The 20456-nt window shown below is 49.9% G+C and overlaps 1 protein-coding gene across 1 annotated transcript in view; it reads right to left on the reverse strand.

The window, feature by feature from the left end:
• Positions 1 to 1502: 1502 nt before the first annotated feature.
• Positions 1503 to 20456, reverse strand: part of UBE2O (ubiquitin conjugating enzyme E2 O) — a 66464-nt gene continuing 47510 nt past the window's right edge. The window contains exons 9-18 of the mRNA XM_080380073.1: positions 19785 to 20287; positions 16845 to 16999; positions 15294 to 15406; positions 14092 to 14217; positions 12861 to 12950; positions 9829 to 10486; positions 8766 to 8902; positions 8040 to 8243; positions 7267 to 7324; positions 1503 to 5647 (exon numbers count right to left, since the gene is read on the reverse strand). Of these exons, the coding sequence (XP_080236199.1) occupies positions 4884 to 5647; positions 7267 to 7324; positions 8040 to 8243; positions 8766 to 8902; positions 9829 to 10486; positions 12861 to 12950; positions 14092 to 14217; positions 15294 to 15406; positions 16845 to 16999; positions 19785 to 20287 (2808 nt within the window). The 3' untranslated portion in view covers positions 1503 to 4883. The remainder of the gene's footprint in view (positions 5648 to 7266; positions 7325 to 8039; positions 8244 to 8765; positions 8903 to 9828; positions 10487 to 12860; positions 12951 to 14091; positions 14218 to 15293; positions 15407 to 16844; positions 17000 to 19784; positions 20288 to 20456) is intronic.

Consider the following 20456-nt stretch of genomic DNA (forward strand, 5'->3'; position numbering starts at 1 on the left):
GTCCTATAGGTCCTATAGCTCATGCCTCCCCTTTGCCCAGGCAGCCCAGGGCTAGCTGGAGCCCTGCAACATGTCCCTGAGTGGGGACTTGCCTATGGGGGATTACTCAGCCTGCTTGGTATAAAATTGCAGTAATTAAACCTGATTTACAGCACTCAAGTACAAAGTAGATGAGTGAACAGTGGTGGCTGTTTGCATTTATTCATCTGCAAACTATGCAATTAGGATTGTGGAACCGGGAAAGAAGAGCGCAATTGTTCCCAGCTCCCCCCACCCCCCCCCCGGCCCCGCTTCCTTCTGGGGAGCCCAGCTCCCACTCCAGGACAGCAACCAGGCAAGCAGCAGCTTGGAACCACCTCCCAAAATAATTTCCCTCGTGGCGTTGGGCCAGGTGTAAACACGGGCTCAGCGATGCTTCACTGAACTCTAATCGCACTCCACAGCCGCTGCTGGCAGAGGAGGCTGTGGGGAGAACCCCAGGGCAGGAGTGTGCTCAGAGCCCTTGGCTACCTCTTTCAAGCGAGATGGCTCGCTAGAGCAGAGCCACGGGGGCCTGCAGCACCTGAAAGGCTCCCTGGAGTCTCCTCCCAGGAATGGCTGCATTGCTCACAGCAGCGGGTGGGTTGGGATCTCCCTTACACAGGTTTTCCTGCACAAATCTCTTCCTTGACCCAAGAGCTGTCAGCCAGCAGCCATGGGCTCTTCCTGAGGAGCCCCGAACAGCTCCTCCTGTGCAGCCCCCCCACCCCAACACGTGAGGGGGGTGGCAGCAGCTGCTACACACCCAAGAGGCAGATGCTTGCTGGTTTTGAACAACTCCAGCAAAGCCACAAGTCTCCAAACACCGACATACCTGTCCGTCTCCTCTGCCCACACTAGCACCCTTGCAGCCTCTCCTTGCAGGGGGGGCAGGGAAGGCAGCCGTGACCCCACCAGCACCCGGGAGGTGCAGTAGCCCCTTGGCCCCAACAGCCTGGACACTGCAGCATTTGCACCTCATTACACACTTACCTGCGCGCCGAGGCGAGGGGCTGGGCAGGCAGCACCAGGGCAGAGCTGCCAGGGCCCACAAGCCATCGGCGGTCTGCAGAGGGTTTTGCTTCACTCCAGGTCTGGCCCCATGCACTGGAGCAGCTGCCAGCTCCACTAGGGCACACAGCAAGCTGCTGGGCAGCCCGCATGCACCACAAGCCAGCAAAGAGCACAGAACACCAGTCCGTCCCCCCCCGTCCCCCCCCCATTAATAATAAAAACCCATGAATGAGGGGTTTGGCGAGTTGGTTTACGCAGATGGCGAGTTGGTTTATGCAGAGCCACGGAGGCAGCCCCTCTCTGCCAGATCTGCCTGGCTCCCTCCAGACTCACTGCCAACCTCCATGCCGTCACCTTCAGCCCGTGGGACCCCATCCAGGCCAGACCCTGGCGCAGAGGTGCACGCTGGAGACAGGGCAAGTGCCAAAAGCGTGGAGGAGAGGGGGAAAGAAAGAGGCAACAGTCAGAACTACTCACAGAGGCAAAATTTAATGGCAAGTCATCTTCCCTCCTTTATTACACCTTGGTTAGCCAAACAAACAAAAAAAAAATTCTGCAGGTAAAAAAAGTTTTAATGGTCACACAGCACTTTATACATATATTGTAAGCAACCAAGCATCCACATCTGCACGTGAACGACACACCTCTAAGCATGGCCTCAATAGTCAGGTCTTTTTTTATATCATTAAATACTGTACAGAATCAAGGCTACAAACTGATTTTGTAATGCTTCTTCCCCAACCCCAGCACTTAAAACAGTTACAGGCTGTTCTCATTTGTACATCACACAGTCGTGTAGCCAGTTTTAAGGCTAACAATATGCATCATGCTTTGGCTTTTTTTATGTGTTTTTGATATTTTTTTTTTAAGGTTTTAGCCTTTTAAATTTTGTTACCCTTAAATATTACATACATACACAAAAAATTACATAGCTGCAGTGTGCTCACCATCAACCTCATCACCCAGGAGCTTCACATTATCAAAAGCTTTAGAAAATTTGTAAACCTCTGTGCACGCTTCGGTTTGGGACAGCCAGCTACAGTGAGCAAGTGATGCCAGGGGTAGCGGCAGCTGGGGAGCCGCGTCCCCTTCCAGAAGGCCAATACACACCTTGGTAGGAAGCCCCAGGAACCTGTGCAAAAGCTCTTTATTACGATCAGAGGAAACTAAGAGACTTCTTGGGTGAAGGGGAGGGACTCCAGCTCATGCCAGCAGCCCACGCTCCTCCCTGGGCAGGTGGGCAGCCTGACCAGCCCCTGCTGACCACCTTCCCCTTGAGATGAAAGCCACAAAGAGTGGGCAAAGCAGGGAATCCTAGATCTCCTCCATCCCTCCATCCCCAGCTTGGCCCTGAAGTGTTTTCTCCCTCCTTCCCTGGCCAGCAGGGCTAAGAACAGCCCAGCACAGGGGACAGAAGTCGTCGACATCAGTAGATCACCAACAGCAGTTTTGTCTGGTAAGAGGTTTAATCATTTGTGGAACAAGCCTCTCTGCCTGCCCTTCCTTCCCCTGCCCTGAAGCAACAGCCTCACCCCTCTGCCCCAGTCAGCCCTTCGTATTTTGGAGACGCCCCCGCTCCTCGCTGAAAGGGATTCATTCATTTAGCACCAGCCATAGCCAGAAAGGGGCCGCGAGTTACACACGTGCCTTGCACAGCCCTGACTGTGGCTCAAAGCATCTCTCCACACCCCAGGTGGGGGTCTGCACCCCAGGTGGGGGTCTGCACCCCAGGTGGGGGTCTGCACCCCAGGTGGGGGTCTGCCATGTTGCCAGACCTCCTGCCTGCAGGGTGGGGAGGGCTCCTGGTGCCCGAGCAGGGCCAGAGCTGCTGCACAGGCGATCCACCTGCAGATCAGTGCTTAGAGAGCTCTGCAGGCTCAGATCTGCATTTGCAGCCAAGCCCTGCTTCCTCTGGAGCACCTGGAGCAGGACATACCTTCCAAAATCCCAGCAGCAGCTGGTGACACAAGAGGGGCTTTGTAGAGCCAGTCCCCCGGCTCTGCAGCATCACCGCAGCGGGCACAGGGAGCTGCGGGTGGGGGGATTTGGAGCAGCAGGTGCAGACCCCGGTGTTTCAAGGAGTAGAAAGCACTATGCAAAAGCACCGAGATTTGCCTGCTGTTCTTAGTTTCAAAATGAGAAGGCTAGATCCTGGCCCGGGTGGGGGGAAGGGAACGCAGCCCTACTGAGCAAGAGCAAAGGAGAGTTTTGGCTCCATCCTTACTTCTGGCAGAACCATCTGCTCAGCCTGACTCCTCCCTGGGAAGCCTGGCACCACTGGCTCCCTGTGCCGGCTAGAAGGACCGACGGACTCTCCCCAACAGACTGTGCTCCACGTAGATGCTAAACAGGTGCTTCTCCAATGCCTAAACATTGGGCAAATGCAGTATCCCTGGAGCGTGACCTCCCAGCGTGGACCCAGTGAAAGTGCGCGCACACAGAAAAAGAGGCTTCAGGAAGGTGTCTTGACCAGGAGACTCTGGCAAGTCACTGCTTCAAAGTGCTCATGGTCACCAGCTCAGACAGCTCTCTTGCTGCTGAAACACAGGCTGGTCTCACCAGTTGTTTCCCAGAGTGGCAGGGCAGTGCTGCAGTTGAGATTAGGGATAGTATGTGCTGTGCCCACAACGCTGCTGGCCACAGAGAACCCAGGCCACCACGGGAAATGGCTGGCGAGGGAAGGAATTGATAACAGTCCACACCAGTGTCTGATATGCTCCAACTGCTGGCTGAGTAACAGCACAGGAACAGTCACAAACTGCTGCTGCTGCTGCAGTAGGGCCTCATCACAACGTGACAGCTCCCTTCCCTTGGGTGACCCTGGCTCAAACAGCTCCAAAACACCCATCTACAGCTGAACGACACAGAAGCAGCAGCTGTGCCAGGTTCACCATCCAGACTAGCTGCTAGATCTACAACACCCCCCAAAATCACTCGCTGCTGCCTGCCCAGGCAAGGCTGAGATCCAGGGGTAGGTGTAGTGCTGTGTGACAGCCAGGATGGCTGGGAACAAAAGACGCAGATACCTAAGCAAGTAACAGGGCAGAACCCTGAATCCCATGTATTTCTAGAAGACAGGCATGCATGGTGAGGAAAGGGAAGTTTGCCTTACTCTGGAGAAAAAGAAGAGGGGATGGCTAGAATTGCTTCCAGAAGACTGACTAGAAGTTGCAGAACTGCCTGGAAACCCCACAGCACTACCACAGCAGCACAAGTGCTAGCGCAGAGCCTGGTTCTGCCTACCAAGTCCTGGACTGAAAGAACCTCGTAGCTACTGGTGAACAACTAAAACTAGAGCAACTCCATGTGGTGTAGACAGCTTCAATGCAAACACAATCCAATGTCTTAAGTACATATAAGCTGGGGCAGACTTCATAAACCCCATGGTTAACAGAGAAAAATGAAAGCCTAGAAGGGCATTGCCCTTCACTTCCAGATACTACAGCGATCGCTTCTCCCGGCTTGAACCCCACCAGAACAAGCTGCTGGGTGTAGCGCTGGGTGGGAAGAGTCCTTGTGTGGAAAGGTGCTCCAAGATGAAAGTGCAGAGGGAACGTGGCTGCAAGACTGCTTCTGTGCAGGTCTCAAATCTTAACCATTGCAGGGTCAAACTCGCAAGAGGAGCACATACATGGGACAGGGGAAGGAAGAAGGGCTGGGGGCAAAGAGTTATTCATGCTTAGACAACCTTTCCTCGGAGGAGCAATCAGGCCTACCACCTTCTTTGGAACAAACCAAGCTGAGGAAGAAAAGCTGGAAGGAGAAGCCAGTTTACTGGTAACAGCATTTGCCAATTTTCTTTCTGCTGCTTTCCCTTCTCCCCTGCACCTACCTGTCCCTAACCTGACAGTTTATTTGTCCTCTGTCCACTCTGGGATATTGGCCCCTGCTAAGGCAGCCCGGTACTGCTGCAAGACACCGCGGATACTTTTAATGAACCCCTTGGATAAAGGGAAGAGGGGGAACCCGATATCAGGGTAACCACTCTTCTCCGGAAGGAAACTCCTGTAGCTCTTTCTCCTTTTCTTTGGTTTCACACTAGGCTGCAAGGCAGAGTCCTGGGCAGCCTTCCCCTCGTCCGTTCGGTCTCTGGCCAGGTCCACCTCCCTGGCTTGGCCTGTGCTCTCCGAGTCTGAGTACTGTGGGAGATCACCAGTGCTGGGCATTGAGGTTGTGAACTCCGACTCATCCAGCTCCTCCTTCCCGTCGAGCGCCGAGTCTGAAAGCTCAGCGGCTGCCCCCTGCTCCGAGCTGCTGCCATATTCCCCCAGCGATCCTGCATTGTCTCCTGTGCTCTCGGCCAGGTTGCTGCAGGCAGAGAGAAGGGAGGCAGAATCCGCCCCATTGGCCTGTTCGTGGCTCCGCTCCACCAGCTCATTTGTCTCCAGCCAGGATTCGATACGGGACACCAGGCGCCAGCCATTGCAGCGAAAATGCTCACGGATTTCGTGCTCAAAGACTTCCACCGGCCTGCACAGCAGCTGCATCATGGACTGCACCACCCGGATCAGGGTCATCTCATTGTAGCAGCGACTGTTCTCATAGCCCTCCTGGAGGCCCCGGTCGCTATCAAAGCCTGCCTCGTTGTAGTAGGGCTCGTTCACTAGGATGAGACCTGCCAAGAGAAGGGGAGATCAAGGGGTTAAAGGAGGAACTTTACTGCGGATCGATATCAGAGGCAGACACTGCTGTGATTTCTGCCAAGGTGGCAGAGATTCAAAGGTCACAGCACTGCCTTGCTGAGGTGCCACGCTGGCTTCACCCACAGCCACACCGACACAGGCGGCCCGAGGCTGGCAGCAGGCAGCGTAGGGAAGGGGCTGCAGGAGGACGCATTGTGGGAAGCCATGCTTTGACCTCAAGCGGGTAGCAGAGGCCAGGTTGGACAACCAGAAATCTGCAAGATGCAATGGACTAGTATCGCAAAGGAAGCACTTGTGGGAATGGGTCTCTGGTCTTCTGCTGGGGTGGTGGGGATCTTGGGCACCACTGCCAGTGGCATTCATGATCCTTGGCTGGCAAGAATACTTTTCCACCAGTGCAATGCACAAAGCATGCAACAGCAGGAGGTCAAAAAGGCAGAAGGGGAAAGGTTTCACAGCTCCTTTCTCTTCCCTCCCCTCCCAGGAAAAAAAAAAAACAACCAAACAACAAACCCACAAACACACCCAAAGCTTTTTTTTTCTTGAATAGTTTTTCTCCTTCTCTTAATCAGAACAAAGGCCAATCTTCACTAACAGGCTTTGAGCTGGCCAGGTCCTATGCTATCGAGCATGGTCCCATCAGACAGTGCAGTTCTGAGACAGTGAATACTGTGACGAGTCACCCATACCAAGCTTTCTCCTGCTTGCTTCTGGTCTAACACAACTACATGAATGTAGCAATGGCACCAATACTGCCAGGCTGCTGGCAGCCTGCCACAAACTGCCTTAGAGCTGGTGGAGGTGAGATCACGAGTCTCAAAGCCCAGGCAGCAGGAGGGAGAAAGGAGATTTCTCACTAGCACCAAGTTGCTCCAGTGAAACTTTTAGTATTTTGTTTTCTAAATTTGGATCTTCAGCTTTGTAAATGAGAAACGGCTTTTCTTGTGGTGTCAGAGGATACATGTGAACTTCAGAGGAGCAGGAGTTGCCTGGGCTCCCTGAACAGAAAGTTGGCCTTGAGGAAGAGATTTAGCCTGTCTGCTCCCAAACTAGATATGGCAGGGCAAAGCCCCATGGCAGGAAGCCCTGGGGCTGGTCTAGACACACCCCTGATTATTCTCTGCTTTGGAAGGAGCATAAACACCAGCAACATGTGCAAAAACATGCCCAAGTAGGATGGGCGGGTGACTCAGTGGGGATAAAAACAGTCCTGCAAATGAAGCCCAGTTTAGCAACTTCAACTAACTTCGGTAACTGGCTGAGGACACAGTTGTTCACCTTTGTCAGCTCAGAATAATAGGCAAACCAGCTCTCTGCTTAGCTGCTGCAGTAAGAAAAAGGGAAAGCATTGTGTCAGGGACCTGTGATGCAGCCAGAAATTGGGACGTGAGAAAAGCTTGTATCTGTTTCGACTGCTGAACTGGAGAGATAAGGACACTGCTCCGTCTGGCAAGGTGAGAGCAAGAGGCAGCACTAACCCAACTGGGGTGGCAGATCCCAATTGTGTGTGTCCCCCCCCATAAGCCTACATCCCATCCCCTCCTTCCTCTGCCTTTTCCTGTCCTGCAGGCTCTGCAGGAGGAGCATTTACCTTGGATGGAGATGAGTACTTGAAGGAGGCTGGATTTACTGGTCCACCTTTCTGTCCCCTGAAATGCGCATAAAAATGTGTTAAAGAGCTGAAGCACCATCAGTTTGCTCTGTGATAATTGTTAGATGAAGCTAGGCCACAGTTTCTGTGTTTCTGTTGCTAAGGTCCTGTGGCTCATAGCAGGAGCGAGGAACTGACTCAACAAGCATGTTATGTGCTAGCATCCCATTGCACCAACCCATCTCTCCGTTATTTTTTTTTTTACCAGCACTGCACCCCATCAGGCCAGTTCTGCCTGGAACAGTGTGACCCTACGCACCAGGCACCAGTTCCAACTCCTCCCCAGCGTTGATCTACCTGCCCAAAACACAGCATTTCCCTGGCTCTGTTTGTTCCAGGTCTCCAGCTAGACTTTGTGCCACTCTACATTATTCACCCGCAGGGTGGGAGACAGGGACCCAAACCACAGGAGAACAGCCCATGCTGGTGTTGGCACCTCTGCTCTGTCCAACTGTGACGCAGTGCAGCTGGTCTGACTGCAAGCTTCTCACCAAGACAGAGAAGAGCCAAATACAAAGACAGAAGCAGCCAAACTACACCAGTTACCTGCTCCAGACATCTAAGGCAGAGCCCAAAGCCTAAGCCACCCCCAGCTCAAGCACCACTGAGTCCAGAAGTCACCCCAGGATTCCTGGCCTTGTAGGAAGTGGCTTGTTCCAAAAGCAGCCTGGCACAACCACTGCTCCCCATGGATGGGCAGATGAAAGCGTTACCTTGCCTATCCACGTCCCCAGGAGGCTGACACACACTTTGCCATTGTCATACAGGTTGGGATTCAGTCGCCCACTGCACTGGGAGAGATAGCGGAAGAGAGGTGGGACAGCTGGGTAGATGTTGGGGAGCTGGATATCGAAGAGAAAGAGGCCATCTTCATAGGGCGTGCGCGTGGGCCCTTTTATAAGTGCTGAGAAAAGATCCTGTGGAGACAGGCAATACAAACCAGGCACTGTGAAACATCCTCTTACCTTGGCAGAGTTGTATTTACGTAGAGGGAGAGAGGGGATGTGATTAACCTAGCGCTTGCAAAAGCCAGCTCAAGCAACACATCTCAGGGCACCTTCCCTCTAGAAGCTGCACTCCTGCAATAGCCTGACACCAAACCGAGCCTTCAGAGCTGAAGCAGGGCTTCAAGGATGGCCACCAATCCCCAGACTGCTCACTGGCTGCCCTCTTGCCTTTTCTGCTTGGTGGGACAGGCAGCCTAGTGGGCAAAACACCTGAAATAGCCTTCCTGCAATGAGGATCTCCCTGTTCTTTGCTGCCCTGACCTGGGGAATGCAGAAGCAGCCGTTTATAGTAATTACAGTCGTATTTCAAATGCCGCGCACATTCCTGCAGTTCTAATGCAAAGGATTAAGGCTAAGCACAGAGTTCCAAAGAAAGTGATCTGGATGCTGAGCCCAGCACTAACACACAGGCATTTGAGAGCAGGCACTTGCCATTCGATCCTCGAAGGTTTTAACCATGATGCCATCAGGCAAGGAGGTGGCCAGGAGAGCCATCTCTTTCCGCACAGTGCTAAAGAACTTCTTTGCTTCCGGGGGCTGGAACTCCATTTTCTTGAAGGCATGGGTATCTGCGGGGCAAGGAAGAGAATGGATTAAAGGCTGCCTATGGAACCTGCCACAGGTTCCTTGGGAAGGCAAATCTATCCATCTGTTTGTTAAACGCATCATCTGGAAGAGAAGAGTTGACTTGCTCTGGCGCTGAGCCAGGAGGGAGCCTAGAGATTGATTTTTTTTTCCCCCCACATTGTACAGCAGCCACAATCTGCATCTCCTGTTCTCTGTCCCACACAACATTGTCCCTGTGCCCCAACAAGAAGCCCTGTCCCACAGCTGGGACAACTGCAAAAAGCAACGACCTTTTCCCTACAAAATCTCAGCATAGCTCCCCATTTTTACGTATGCATGCAGATTCAAAACAGTCTGGCCACCTTTCCTTCACTCATCTGGCCTGGCTGGCTGGCCCACTGAGCACCTTGGGCTGTGCTGTCACCAACGTTCCACGCAACCGGATGCTCTTTCTTATTTTTGGCTGATTAACGTTCACATAAGTGAACCGGGACACTCACCCACCAAGGACATCCTGCACAAGAACACCAGCTCCCCTTTTCAACCAATTCATCCCTGCAATAAAAGCCTAAACAAACCCTGCAGCTTTCAAGAAAGTATCTGTGGCGGAAAGCAACTGATCTCCCACAGCCCTCCAAAGTTAGTTACCAATGTGGACAAAAGGGAAGCACGCTTCTGTGGCTTCAGAAGTTGCAGAAGTGCCTAGAGATGCCATCTAAAAGCCAGGTTTAGGTCCCAGAACAGACTGTACTACAGAGCTTGTCTTAATTTCTCCTCCCCAGTTAATGAGCTGTGAAAAAGACTAGGAAGAAGAGAGGATACCCAAACCAAAAGGCCTAGAAACAAAAGGTTTTGCAGAAAGAAGCTGCAGGATGGCAATGCAGGACAGAGTATCCTACTCTGGCCTGATCTGACACTACACACTCACCTGGAGCATACTCCAACACAGAGAAGACTTCTCCCTTGGCACTGGTGAAGGTGACTCCAGGCTTGCCTCCACTCTGCTGGCAGAGCACTGGGGTCTCACTGGGCCACTCTGATCTCACTGGTGTCTGCACCTCTGCTTTTTCTTCTTTCTTCTCTGTCTCCACCATGGCTTCCATCTTTTCCTCCTCTGCAATAGCCACATTATCCAAGGTCTTCTTTAGATTTTCCTGCAGCTTTTTAATATCGTCCAAGAACTTCTTCTCCCGAGTGGGTTTTTCCAGCTCTACAGTTGGGGAGGTGGGAGAGCCAGTCAGCAGCTGCTCCACAGTCATATTTTTCAGGCTTTCCAAGATCTTGATGGCCTCCTTTAGTTCCCGGAAGCTCTTTGGGGCTCCGTCCTTGCCAGCTTTCTCTGCAGCAAGATCTGCAACTGCCATAGCCACAGCTCCCTGGACTTGTTCCTCTACTTTTTTCACCTCCTCTGCTGCTGGCTCCTCAGGCTCTAAATCCTCAATTTTTGGGTGGTCGTCTTCCACGAGGCCATTGTCTGTCTCCCAGCTGTCGCTTTCATCCTCCCACTCCGAGGATGCCCCGCTGGTGCTGCCATCGACAGAATCATAGTCCGACTCCTCAATTTCTGATTCAATATTGTATAAGTGCTAAAGGAGAGCAGAGTTACAAGAGACTTAGGCTGAAACACAGAGTTTTAGTTGTTTTTAAATGCAAGTCAGCTCTCCCTGTGAAAAGAAAGCTTTCACCTAGGATTGGGTCAGGGCTTTTTTCAACCCTTCCGCCTATGCAGGATAGACTGATTTAAATAACATGCACAATGACTGGCACATATTATGAATCAGCATAGCCCATCCTCCACTCTTCAGAGCAGAGCACTAGGGAAAAAGTAAAGAAAGTTCTAGGTGGGCTGCAGCCATCCCAGTGGCTGGAATCCAGCCAAGGAGAGCACGCAGGGGCCAAGTATACCTGGATGCCCCAGGGTTTCTGAACACAGAGCTAGTTCAGAAGGTATTAGGTATCACGTGCAGAGTTAGTATTTCTAGTCCTGCTTCTGTACCAGCAACTGTGTTGGCACACAGCCCTGGCTTGGCTGTCTCCACACTGCATCCTTCCACAGAGACAATGCTGGAATGAGGAAAACACTCCCACCTTTCTTCTTCTGTGGCACACGCTACTTGCCATCAGAGCCCTGCTACACTGCTTTAGCTGTTGTATGTCATTACTGCTTAAAATTCAGCTGAAACAATGAAGCCTAACCCAAATTGCTGAATAAGCTCTTACATAAAACGTTCTTTTCCCCTTCACTACTGGAAATTGAACCTATCCAAACTCCACCCAGCTTCACCTCTTATAAATATGCTTATGCACATGCTTCATCTCTCATGAGATTCCCCCTGCAGAGGCTTACAGACATACTCCAGCTACAAGCACCAACAAAGAAGAAGGGAAGCAAGAACAACTTTATAGAGTTGCGCTAGGAATTACAAAATGGAGCATTTTATCTACATGTTTCTGACACTTGAATGATGACCCAGGAATCCTCTTAATCTTGCAAGATACAGCCCCAGAGGCTATAGTACATGGAGATTCGGTCGTCTTGTCAAAGCCTTGAACTGAACCAGCACTGTATAGCTAGTCCTGTGCCACCCAGAGACAGGCAGCCAGCAGAGGTTAGCTGGGTTCAGCACAAGTGACTGCGGGCAGGAAAAGCCATCAAAACGCTCACTGCCCTCAAAGCTAATCCAAATCAGAGTCAGAAAGTTAATTAGCCAGTTAATGCCATCTTTATTTTTAGAGCTGAGAAAAAGCACCCAAACAGCTCATTTCTGGGCACCTGGTAAAACCATGATTTATCAATGCCTGTCCAACTGATAATTCATGTTCCTGACATTTCCTGAGCTCCCATAATTACGCAGACGAACAGAATCGAAGGGACTGGCGTGACACAGCAGGAGCTGCTGCAGAGCCCCAGCACCGCAGTGTGAGAACAACCCTTTGTGGAACGCACATCAGACCTCCGATTGTGCCTGTGATCCAAGCACATGTGACAACAGGGGGAAGGGAGACAGCAGTCTGCTTTGTAACGCTGTAGTCCACTGCCATAGTGCAGGCATTGACTATTCTACTGTAATTAATGCAGAGCTGCTTGGTTTAAAAAGAAGTCTTGATCGAGTACTTTCTACTTGCAAAGGCATCTCTGCAGCAGAGGCAGCGGTGTTCTCTGCCACAGCGACGAAGACAAGACCCTACAGATGCAGGTCTTATCTTTAGGCTGTCTGCCTTAATTTGAGGCAACAAGGAGAAAAGACATGGGATGAAACAGTGTGGGGAGTAGTGAATAAGATTACAAGACAGTACAACAAAAGCTTCAGACCAATGTAGAAGACATATCAATGGGGTTAAGTGGATTAGCAGTGTGGCTATATCTATGTCTTTAAGCTTGCACTCAACCCTTTTCCCCTCATTGCCCTGGGAAGAGATTCGGGTCTGATCCCTACATTAGCTAAGGTGACAAATTGTGGCTCTAGCCCAGCTTCTGGAGGAGCTTCTTTAACCAAAGAAAATACTATTGTGCCATTTCCAAGCCAGACAGAACAACCAATTGTCTTTCAGCAGCATCTTTGTTGGGCGATTCAGTGAACCTGGGCTTAAGTCAGAGCTGATGATCCCTGAGCTCTGCAACCCCCTCTGCAAGGCAGCAGGTGCTGGAGGCCAGGAGCAGGGCTGTGGTCAGAGCTGTGAACATGCGGTGCAGCGTGTGAAGGGAGCAGCAGTCTGTTCATACTTTCCTATTCTCTATACTTAAGAGCAGTGATGACCAATTAGCTGGCCAGTCCTCCTGACAAAGGAAGGATTTTCTCATGCTAGCAGAACTGGCAAGCCACCCTATCATATGGGAAGGCAGCAATAAATAGAGCAAGACTTCCTCACCCGGTGAATCTCTGCAACAAGGATTTTAAACCAAGACTTGTTACTCAGCTAAGAATTACAGGGATCTTATGAGCTGGAACAGGACCTCACCTGAGGCAGAATGATAGTTTTGGAGTTATCAGCCCACACCACTTCCACTTTACTGCTGACATCTACACGAGCCACCTGTCCAACCGAAGGCTGTGGAAACAAGAGCAGTTTGTCAGTTCGTTTTCTTTCCCAGGCACTTCAACGCAGAGCAGGAAGGTTTGATAAACAGATGCTCCCCAGTTAAAGAACAACCTGGAGCAATGCTTGCAGCCTGCAGCAGAAGTGGCAGGAGTCCTGGGGTCCCATGCTGAGGGGGAGAAGAATCCTACACATACAGACCCCACAACACTGACGTGGAGATGGGGAAAACTCCCCCAGCGAGGAGGCAAGGACCAGGAGGGCTGGTCTGGCAGGAGATCCCGGTTTCTGATCAGGACAGGGGCCATCGCAGGGCTGTGGCCGTCCCACAGGCAGCACCACAAGGGCTGCCCGGAATCGGGGTGCCCTCTAGTGGGGTGCCAGCGGGCAGCCCTTAGGCTTGGACACCCAGCACCGGGGCCACAGCAGCTTCTCCTGGCAGAGCGTGCAGGCATGAACAGACAAGTTGCAGTTGGCACCAGCTGTGCACATTAAGTAGCATCTTGCACCAAAGGAAGGTTATTTAGGTCAGCTAAGCAAGCTCAGATGTGCTGCTGAAACTAGAACCGCAAGAAGAGCCACACTATACCCCTTAACCCTTTGTAAGGGAAGCGGTCTCGAAAGCTGGAGGTCTTACCTACACAGTAGGGAAACCTATTTCCTAGCAAAAAGTGTGTATCCCCTACAATATAAATTGTTCCCTCTTCCTTCCCAGGAGATCAATCAGCTCAACCAAATTAACATGTACGTAATAACTCAGATGAAAACCAGAACCCCCAGTCTTCTGTTGCTAAGTGAAGCTGGTTTCACAACAAATTCACCTTCAACTCTTGCTCAGGAGCCCACAGAATATCCTCACATTAGAAATTACTCTGAAATCCTAAGCAAGAGTTTTATTAAAAACCCTCGGGTGTGTTTGATTCTTGTCTCAACTTTGTTCTTGCTCTGCTATAGACTGTAAACTTGAAATCCTTTGTCCTTGGTGACATCTCCACCAGACTTAGAGATTTGATATATTACTCACGACAGCAGGGGACATGACACAAAGCTAGCAAGCTACGGAGTGGGGCTGAAGGCCCTCCTGTTGACTCTTTCAAGTGTCTCCACTAATACTTGGTGACAATATGGTCACATAACCGTGTCCAGAACCCACCTCATCCTCCTTAGCTGTGGCTCCGTCCGAGTTGCCAATGCGAATCACGATGTCAGTAGTGCGGAAGCGAAAGTCTGGATGATCAGCAATATCATACACACTCACATCCTCCTCCTCCCCGATGAGCTGCATGGGAGACAGAATGCAAGCATGTCAGCTCCAGGATGCTGCACTGACCTTCAGAGCATGCCTTCAACACCTGAAAGTACTTTGTGTTACATTTGATTAATTTTTTCAGTTGCCCCAACAGCCTGCAAGGAGCTGCTCATGTCCCTTCTTGTCACCTTGTCCTGCAGCACATCAGTCAAGGCACAACAATGAACAGAAGCAGATACTCTTGCCTCATCTGCTCACCCTCACCTTTACTTTAGTTCCACATTGCTATGATTACAAGACATGCTAGAACATTTTATTCCCTTGTGAACACCCAGATTTCTCAAAGCAGTTCACTGGGGCCCAAAGGGTTACAGTTTACTTTTGAAATGATCTAAGGCAACAGGAAGTATCTGACAAAGCTGACAATTAATGGGAAACATCTTTCCTTTGATTTCACCTGCAGGAAGAGAGCTATGAGCTCAGAAACAACGAGAAACCCTAGGCCAGGCTGATGTTCTGCTTCTGGATGTAAGGGGTCCTGCTCCGTTATGACAATGTGGCCTCCCACCTCAAGGCAGAAAGCAGTGCATGAGATCTGTGTGGTTCAAGTCTCCCTCATCTCCAACTAGACCGCAGTCTATCGAAGACTCTGCAAAATACAGTGTTCCTACAAGCCCTGAGAAAAAGGTATTAGGCTTACTATAGACAACAGTGTCTGGTAGAGGCGAACAGGACAACATGCAATAGATTGATTCTCTTTCCACAAACTAGCAAAGACATGGGAAGGAAAAATTCCTACAGTGAACTCAAGCAATCAACTGCCTGTGACAACTTCAGCAAAAATCTTTATCCATACCAGAACCTGATGTTGACTATGGGATGTAATCCCCCTGCTTGGTCTTTGCTGCCTTGCAGACATCTACAAATACAAAGTGACACTACCGCTAGCTAAGCCTCCCAGGCCCAAGAACACATTGCTGTTCCCATCCTCAAGGTCAAACTCCACAGCAGAGCCGGCAGGCTTATCTGTTTATTTGTGAACCCTGTGCTGTTGTGCAGCTGCTTTCTCTTAGCTGGTTCCAACAGGCACTGGCTCCTCCACATACCTCCACATCGTCTCCGCTGGATTTCAACTTGAACCACTTCACCACACAGGTACGGCCAATATGGTCACCGGACTGCACAACTCCATATAACCCGGGGTCCTGGGAGCTCTGAGCTTTTGGTCACAATGGTAGGGAAGGAAACAGACAAGTTAAGTGGAGGAGCACAGACTCTGCACAGCAACTGAGGCTGTCAGCTCCCAAGCTCTCACAGCTGAAACCTTCCATTTGTGAATGGCATGAGGAAAAACAGTTCTTCCTACGCTGTCAAAACTGTACTCAGCTAATGAGTTGCATTTTAACGGGGCATAAGGTGATGATAAAGTAAGATTACGTTGCATTGGCCTGGGGGAACACATTCACTTTGGGCCCACTTTCAAGCTCTATCACCGAGAGAAAACACACTCCCACCTTAAGTGCTCTGCTCTCCAAATTAGCTCCGCCCCAAGACTGTCAGAGCTTCTGGACATGCTGGCCAAGAGCTCCATGAGGGTAGCCCTGGCTGCCAAGTTCTTCCTCTAGAAATATGCTACCCACAATAGTTTTGCTCTTCTGGAAAAATGGACTGGACCACAAAGGTGGAAGGCAGGCAGCATGCAGGCAGGTATACATGTGCATATGCATGCATCAGGGATCCAGCAACATCATAGCTGGGCCTGAACCACCTCTCAAGGCCTGAGCTGTTATCCAGCACACTTGCATCCAGACATCTTTCAGTTTTATCTGGCTGACAAGGACCCACCTCCCAGCACTCTTAGCAGTGGGCTGCAAGGAACCGTGGGCATCTCAGACTGCTTGGAGAGTATGTTTGACAGACAGAGGAATACAGATTCCTAGAGACTTAACTAGAATGGTAGAGCTGGAGCTAAATTTAGTTGCCACAAACTACATCTAACCCACCAGACCAGTCAGATTACACTCATCAGAAATGGCCACACAAAGCAGCACCTTTTTTTGCCAAACCGGCTTTCCCTCTTCCCAACCTGACAATATCTTGTGCTCCCCACTGTTGAGGGTCTACCCTGATGGAAGAGGAGCTGAGAGCCAGATGGTGTGCCATTTATGTTTTATATCCAAAAGCTTTAAGTCTCCTTGAACTTGTACTGTGACCCTCACTAGGGTAATCAATTGGTTTGGTGAAGAAAAGGGATGCAAGAAGATGCCTCTGTATCCCAAAACCCACCCTGAAAAAGTAGGAGGGTCTTGATAGACAAGTCATACAGAGAAAGCAGCCTGAGGTGAGCTGTTCATTTCTCCCCTCATTCTGCAAGAGCTCTGATTTGTTGACACCTTCATGAAGAAGGTGTGCCACCTCTACTCTACAGAAATACTGAGAATCCTAGCTTTGCTCCTTGGCATTTATTCCTTCCACACCTTGCCAGTTGTCATAGTTCAATTTTGGTATTTAAATAGTGGTTCTCTGCTGACATTCATGTTAAGTCAGCTACCGTAAAAAGGGCTACAATGTACATTAGGAGATCCAGGCTGAAGAATACTTTGCAATTTAAGAGCATGTTTGTTCCCCAAGAAAAGCATTGCTTTCACACCCAATACCTCTTTTGTCCACCACAAAATCCCCAGGGCAGAACTCATTGTTGTCCAGATGATGGACTGGAATCAGCTCATTGGAGCGAATATTTGTCTCCACAGTGCCATCCTGCCACATCACATCAGCTGAAGTCATCGTGGTCACCACTTCTACAGCAACCCTGAGAACACAGAAAAGCAATGAGTTACCAGGGGGAACATGCAAGACCACAACCAGAATGCGATGCTGCCAACATCAGGAATCAAGATGGATCTCAGCCACACAAAGGTACACATATCAGCAGGCTAGGAAGCAAGTAAGGAAACCCCATCTAGTCCCAGTGTAAGCAGGAACACAGCAGGCTTTGTTTTGATGGGTTCTCAAACGCTGCAGATATGTTGCTGGACTTGCTTTCCAGGGAGCTGATGCTGAGCTCCCTTTTATTCCCAGTGGAACAAATTAACATCTACTAGCACCCACTTTCTACCCCTGGCAGAGGCACAAGAGGAGCTTCAAATACTTTGAAACTTAAGATCTTTTCTCCATTGAAGCACCTTATAGCCTGGCAGCTCTGAGGTGTCTTTGAAGCTAGAGAAGCACGGGACTTGAAGAGACAGACAAAGCAGCATCCACCTCAGCCCTTCCAGAACGAAAAAAAAATCCCCCAAAGCCAAGGAACACATTGAATGTAGGTAAAACAAGAGGATTTTATTTAAAAGAGAAAAGTCTCAGCTGTTCAAACATATACATGTGTGTCTGCAGCTCAGAAATGAAACCCAAACACGCAACAATGGACCAGATGCTGGTACTTTACTGTGGAGCTTGACAGTTGCTTGAAGAGGCAAACTGCTTGGGGGCAGGAGGAATGGAGCTGCAGTTTAGCTGGACAGACTCTTCTAACGAGCCCTCCGCCATATTCAACCCTCTTACAGCACAGAACAAATTGAATTCCATGCTGATTTTAAATCTTGGCTTTATTTTGCTGACCAGGCCTTGCAGACATAACACTAGCTCTGCATTTATATTGGTTTCAAGTCAAACCATAAAGAAGATACAATAGGCAAATACAACTGTTTTCCCCCAGCACCGCTTTTATAAGTGTCAGAGAAATATTTTTAAGTGGAAATAACACAAAGTTTCTAGCAGGGCCAAAACTCAACAGCACAAATCACCGGAGAAGGAAGTGTCATGGGTGACAGGCCAACAGATGGTTCCTTTGGGGAGGTGGGGGCATGTGCCAGTGAAGATGGGGGAGTAGAAAGGCAGGCCACCCAAGGAAATGATACAGTCCCATCTGCAGCACAGTTTATGTGGCTTCACAAACAAAAGTCACGACTTGACATTAATAAAAATCCCTGTATATCCTCACTAAAAAAAAAATAACCAGAGGTCTATGTGCTGCCCAGAGAGCTGCAGCAGGTCACAGAACTGTGGTAAAGCCACATGCTGAGTTGGCCTCCTGCAGTCAGAGATGCCCATGAGCTGACACATCAGATCTGGTGACTAACTGCAGCAAGCCAATCCACTTTGCATTTCTCAGCAGTGCTTGGCAGTGCACCTATAGATGGTCTCACCAGCTTCATCTCAATACTCAACACTGAAGACCCCTCACACTGAGCTGTGACCAGCTGTCACATATGCCCTTTGCTGAAAGACCCTCAATTTCTTATTCTCTGTGACACTGTCTTCTCTGCAGTGTCCCAACATCTGATCTCTGCATTTCCTTGTATTGAGCTGCCTAGATCCAGCACAGGAATCTCTCGGTGCTGTCACAGGAATTTCTCCCCGCTGCCTGTATGGTGCAGAAAGCTGCCAAGTTTACTACCTAAGTAATCCTTAACAAAAGCTTTAGTGAGCAGAAGCACTCAGCAGCGAGGTGAGAGGGAAAAGTGAACCAAGGATCAGTTCCCAGGAACTCTATCACACACACTCATTTTTTTCTTTCACTTGAGTACTGGGGTCTGCTCAGGTTTGAGACCTTGAAATGCAATTTCTCCAAAACCCACAAGGACTAAAGGAAGACCTCTCCCTGCATACAGGAAAAGCTAAAATACCCCCCAAAAATGTGAATGAAGCTTATGGCATTCTCAAACTACTAGATCCCTTGAATCCTGATAACGTCACTTTTCTGGGAGGACTCTCGCATATTATTTTGCACTAGTTCATTCCTGGTGCAGGATCTGTATACAACTGATTAGCCCAGGGAAGCCAGCAAAACAGGCTAGCCAGTTGTCAGATGTCTTTGCATCCCATGAAAACAGTTTAAATGTTTTCAAGTTAGGTAAAAGGCAAAAGCTGCTTAGATCCTGTTTTATCTAGAAATGGGCAGATACATGCAATGTTTCCTTGCCCAAGCTACTGAAATCAATTTCTCTGAGGGTCTCAAGGAGAAGTGCACTTTCTTTGTTTAAAAAAAACCAACAAACCAATAAAAAGTACACTGCTGGCAAAAGTTGCAGATCTCTCTCCAGAACAGGGTAAGGATAACAGAGACCACTGCAGTGTGAACCCCTGCCAGCACAGAGCTACGTGCTGGTCTGGAAACAGCTCTCTAAGGATAAGCTATCCATTGCTGCTAGCATGGTCTACCCTCAGCCTCTCTGCAGAAGCTGCCAATGAGATAACCAATTAGTGTCATGTCTAAGCTGTATGATCTTTATTCACCTGTCTCTCTGCATACAGAGTCTAGCACAGCAAAAATATTCTGTCGATGCCCTAAGGCACAACTGAAATAGAATAGCGTCAGTGTCACATCACGTGGCCTCAGTTTTATCAGACTGAGACCAAGCTGTTCTCACACAGGCCACTGCACAGTTATCACAAGATAATCGTCATTGGTTACTACCAATTGGTGTCCTAATGTCAGGCACATCATTCACCACCCAAGCTGAGGGGGTGGTTTACATCTGAGAACCTCAGTAAGGGAGATTTTGACAAGTATACCTGGGTTTGGAAATCCAGCTCACCTGTCTCCTGGCTTAAACTCTCGTGAAATCTTGGTCTTCTTCTTCTTGTGCTTCCGCTTCAAGTTTTTGATGGAAAGAGGGATGCTTTTCTTGCGACCGGTGCCACTGCCACTCTGCGACGAGGCAGTGGAGCTAGCAGAAGAAGTGACAGAGCTAGTGTCATCAGTGTCATCAGCTGCCTCATCATCAGCATCTTGCTCCATGGACTGAAGCCGGTAGTCAGACGTTCCCTCGTCCTTCAGCAGAAAGGGAGGCTGCTGCTGTCGAGCTGCTGCTCCACCTTTCTCCTTCCCCGTTTCTTCAGGCTGCTCCTCCTTTCTCTCCCCAGGACTTGGTGCACTGTTGGAAGAGTCATCCAGCTCACATTTTGATCCAGGCTTAACCTCTTCTGATTTCTGGTCAGCAGCTGCAGCAGACTCTTTGTCAGGGGCTTCACTGGTACCCTGAGATTCTGGGGAGCATGACATGATCTTCACTATCTGCTTCTTCAGCAGCCGCCTCACCTAGAGAAAGCAGACCTGGGTCAGACAATACACCTGTATGCTCAGCAAGCTGCCAGCCAACTCGGGGAATGGTTAGCTTTGTACAGAGGAAAACAGCACCCTGGGGGCCTCTTCTCATTGCACCTGCACCAGAGTATTCTGCAAACCAGCACCTCACCACTGCTCTACT

Source organism: Falco punctatus (genome assembly GCF_963210335.1).
Source record: "Falco punctatus genome assembly, chromosome: 1".
Lineage (NCBI taxonomy): Eukaryota > Metazoa > Chordata > Aves > Falconiformes > Falconidae > Falco > Falco punctatus.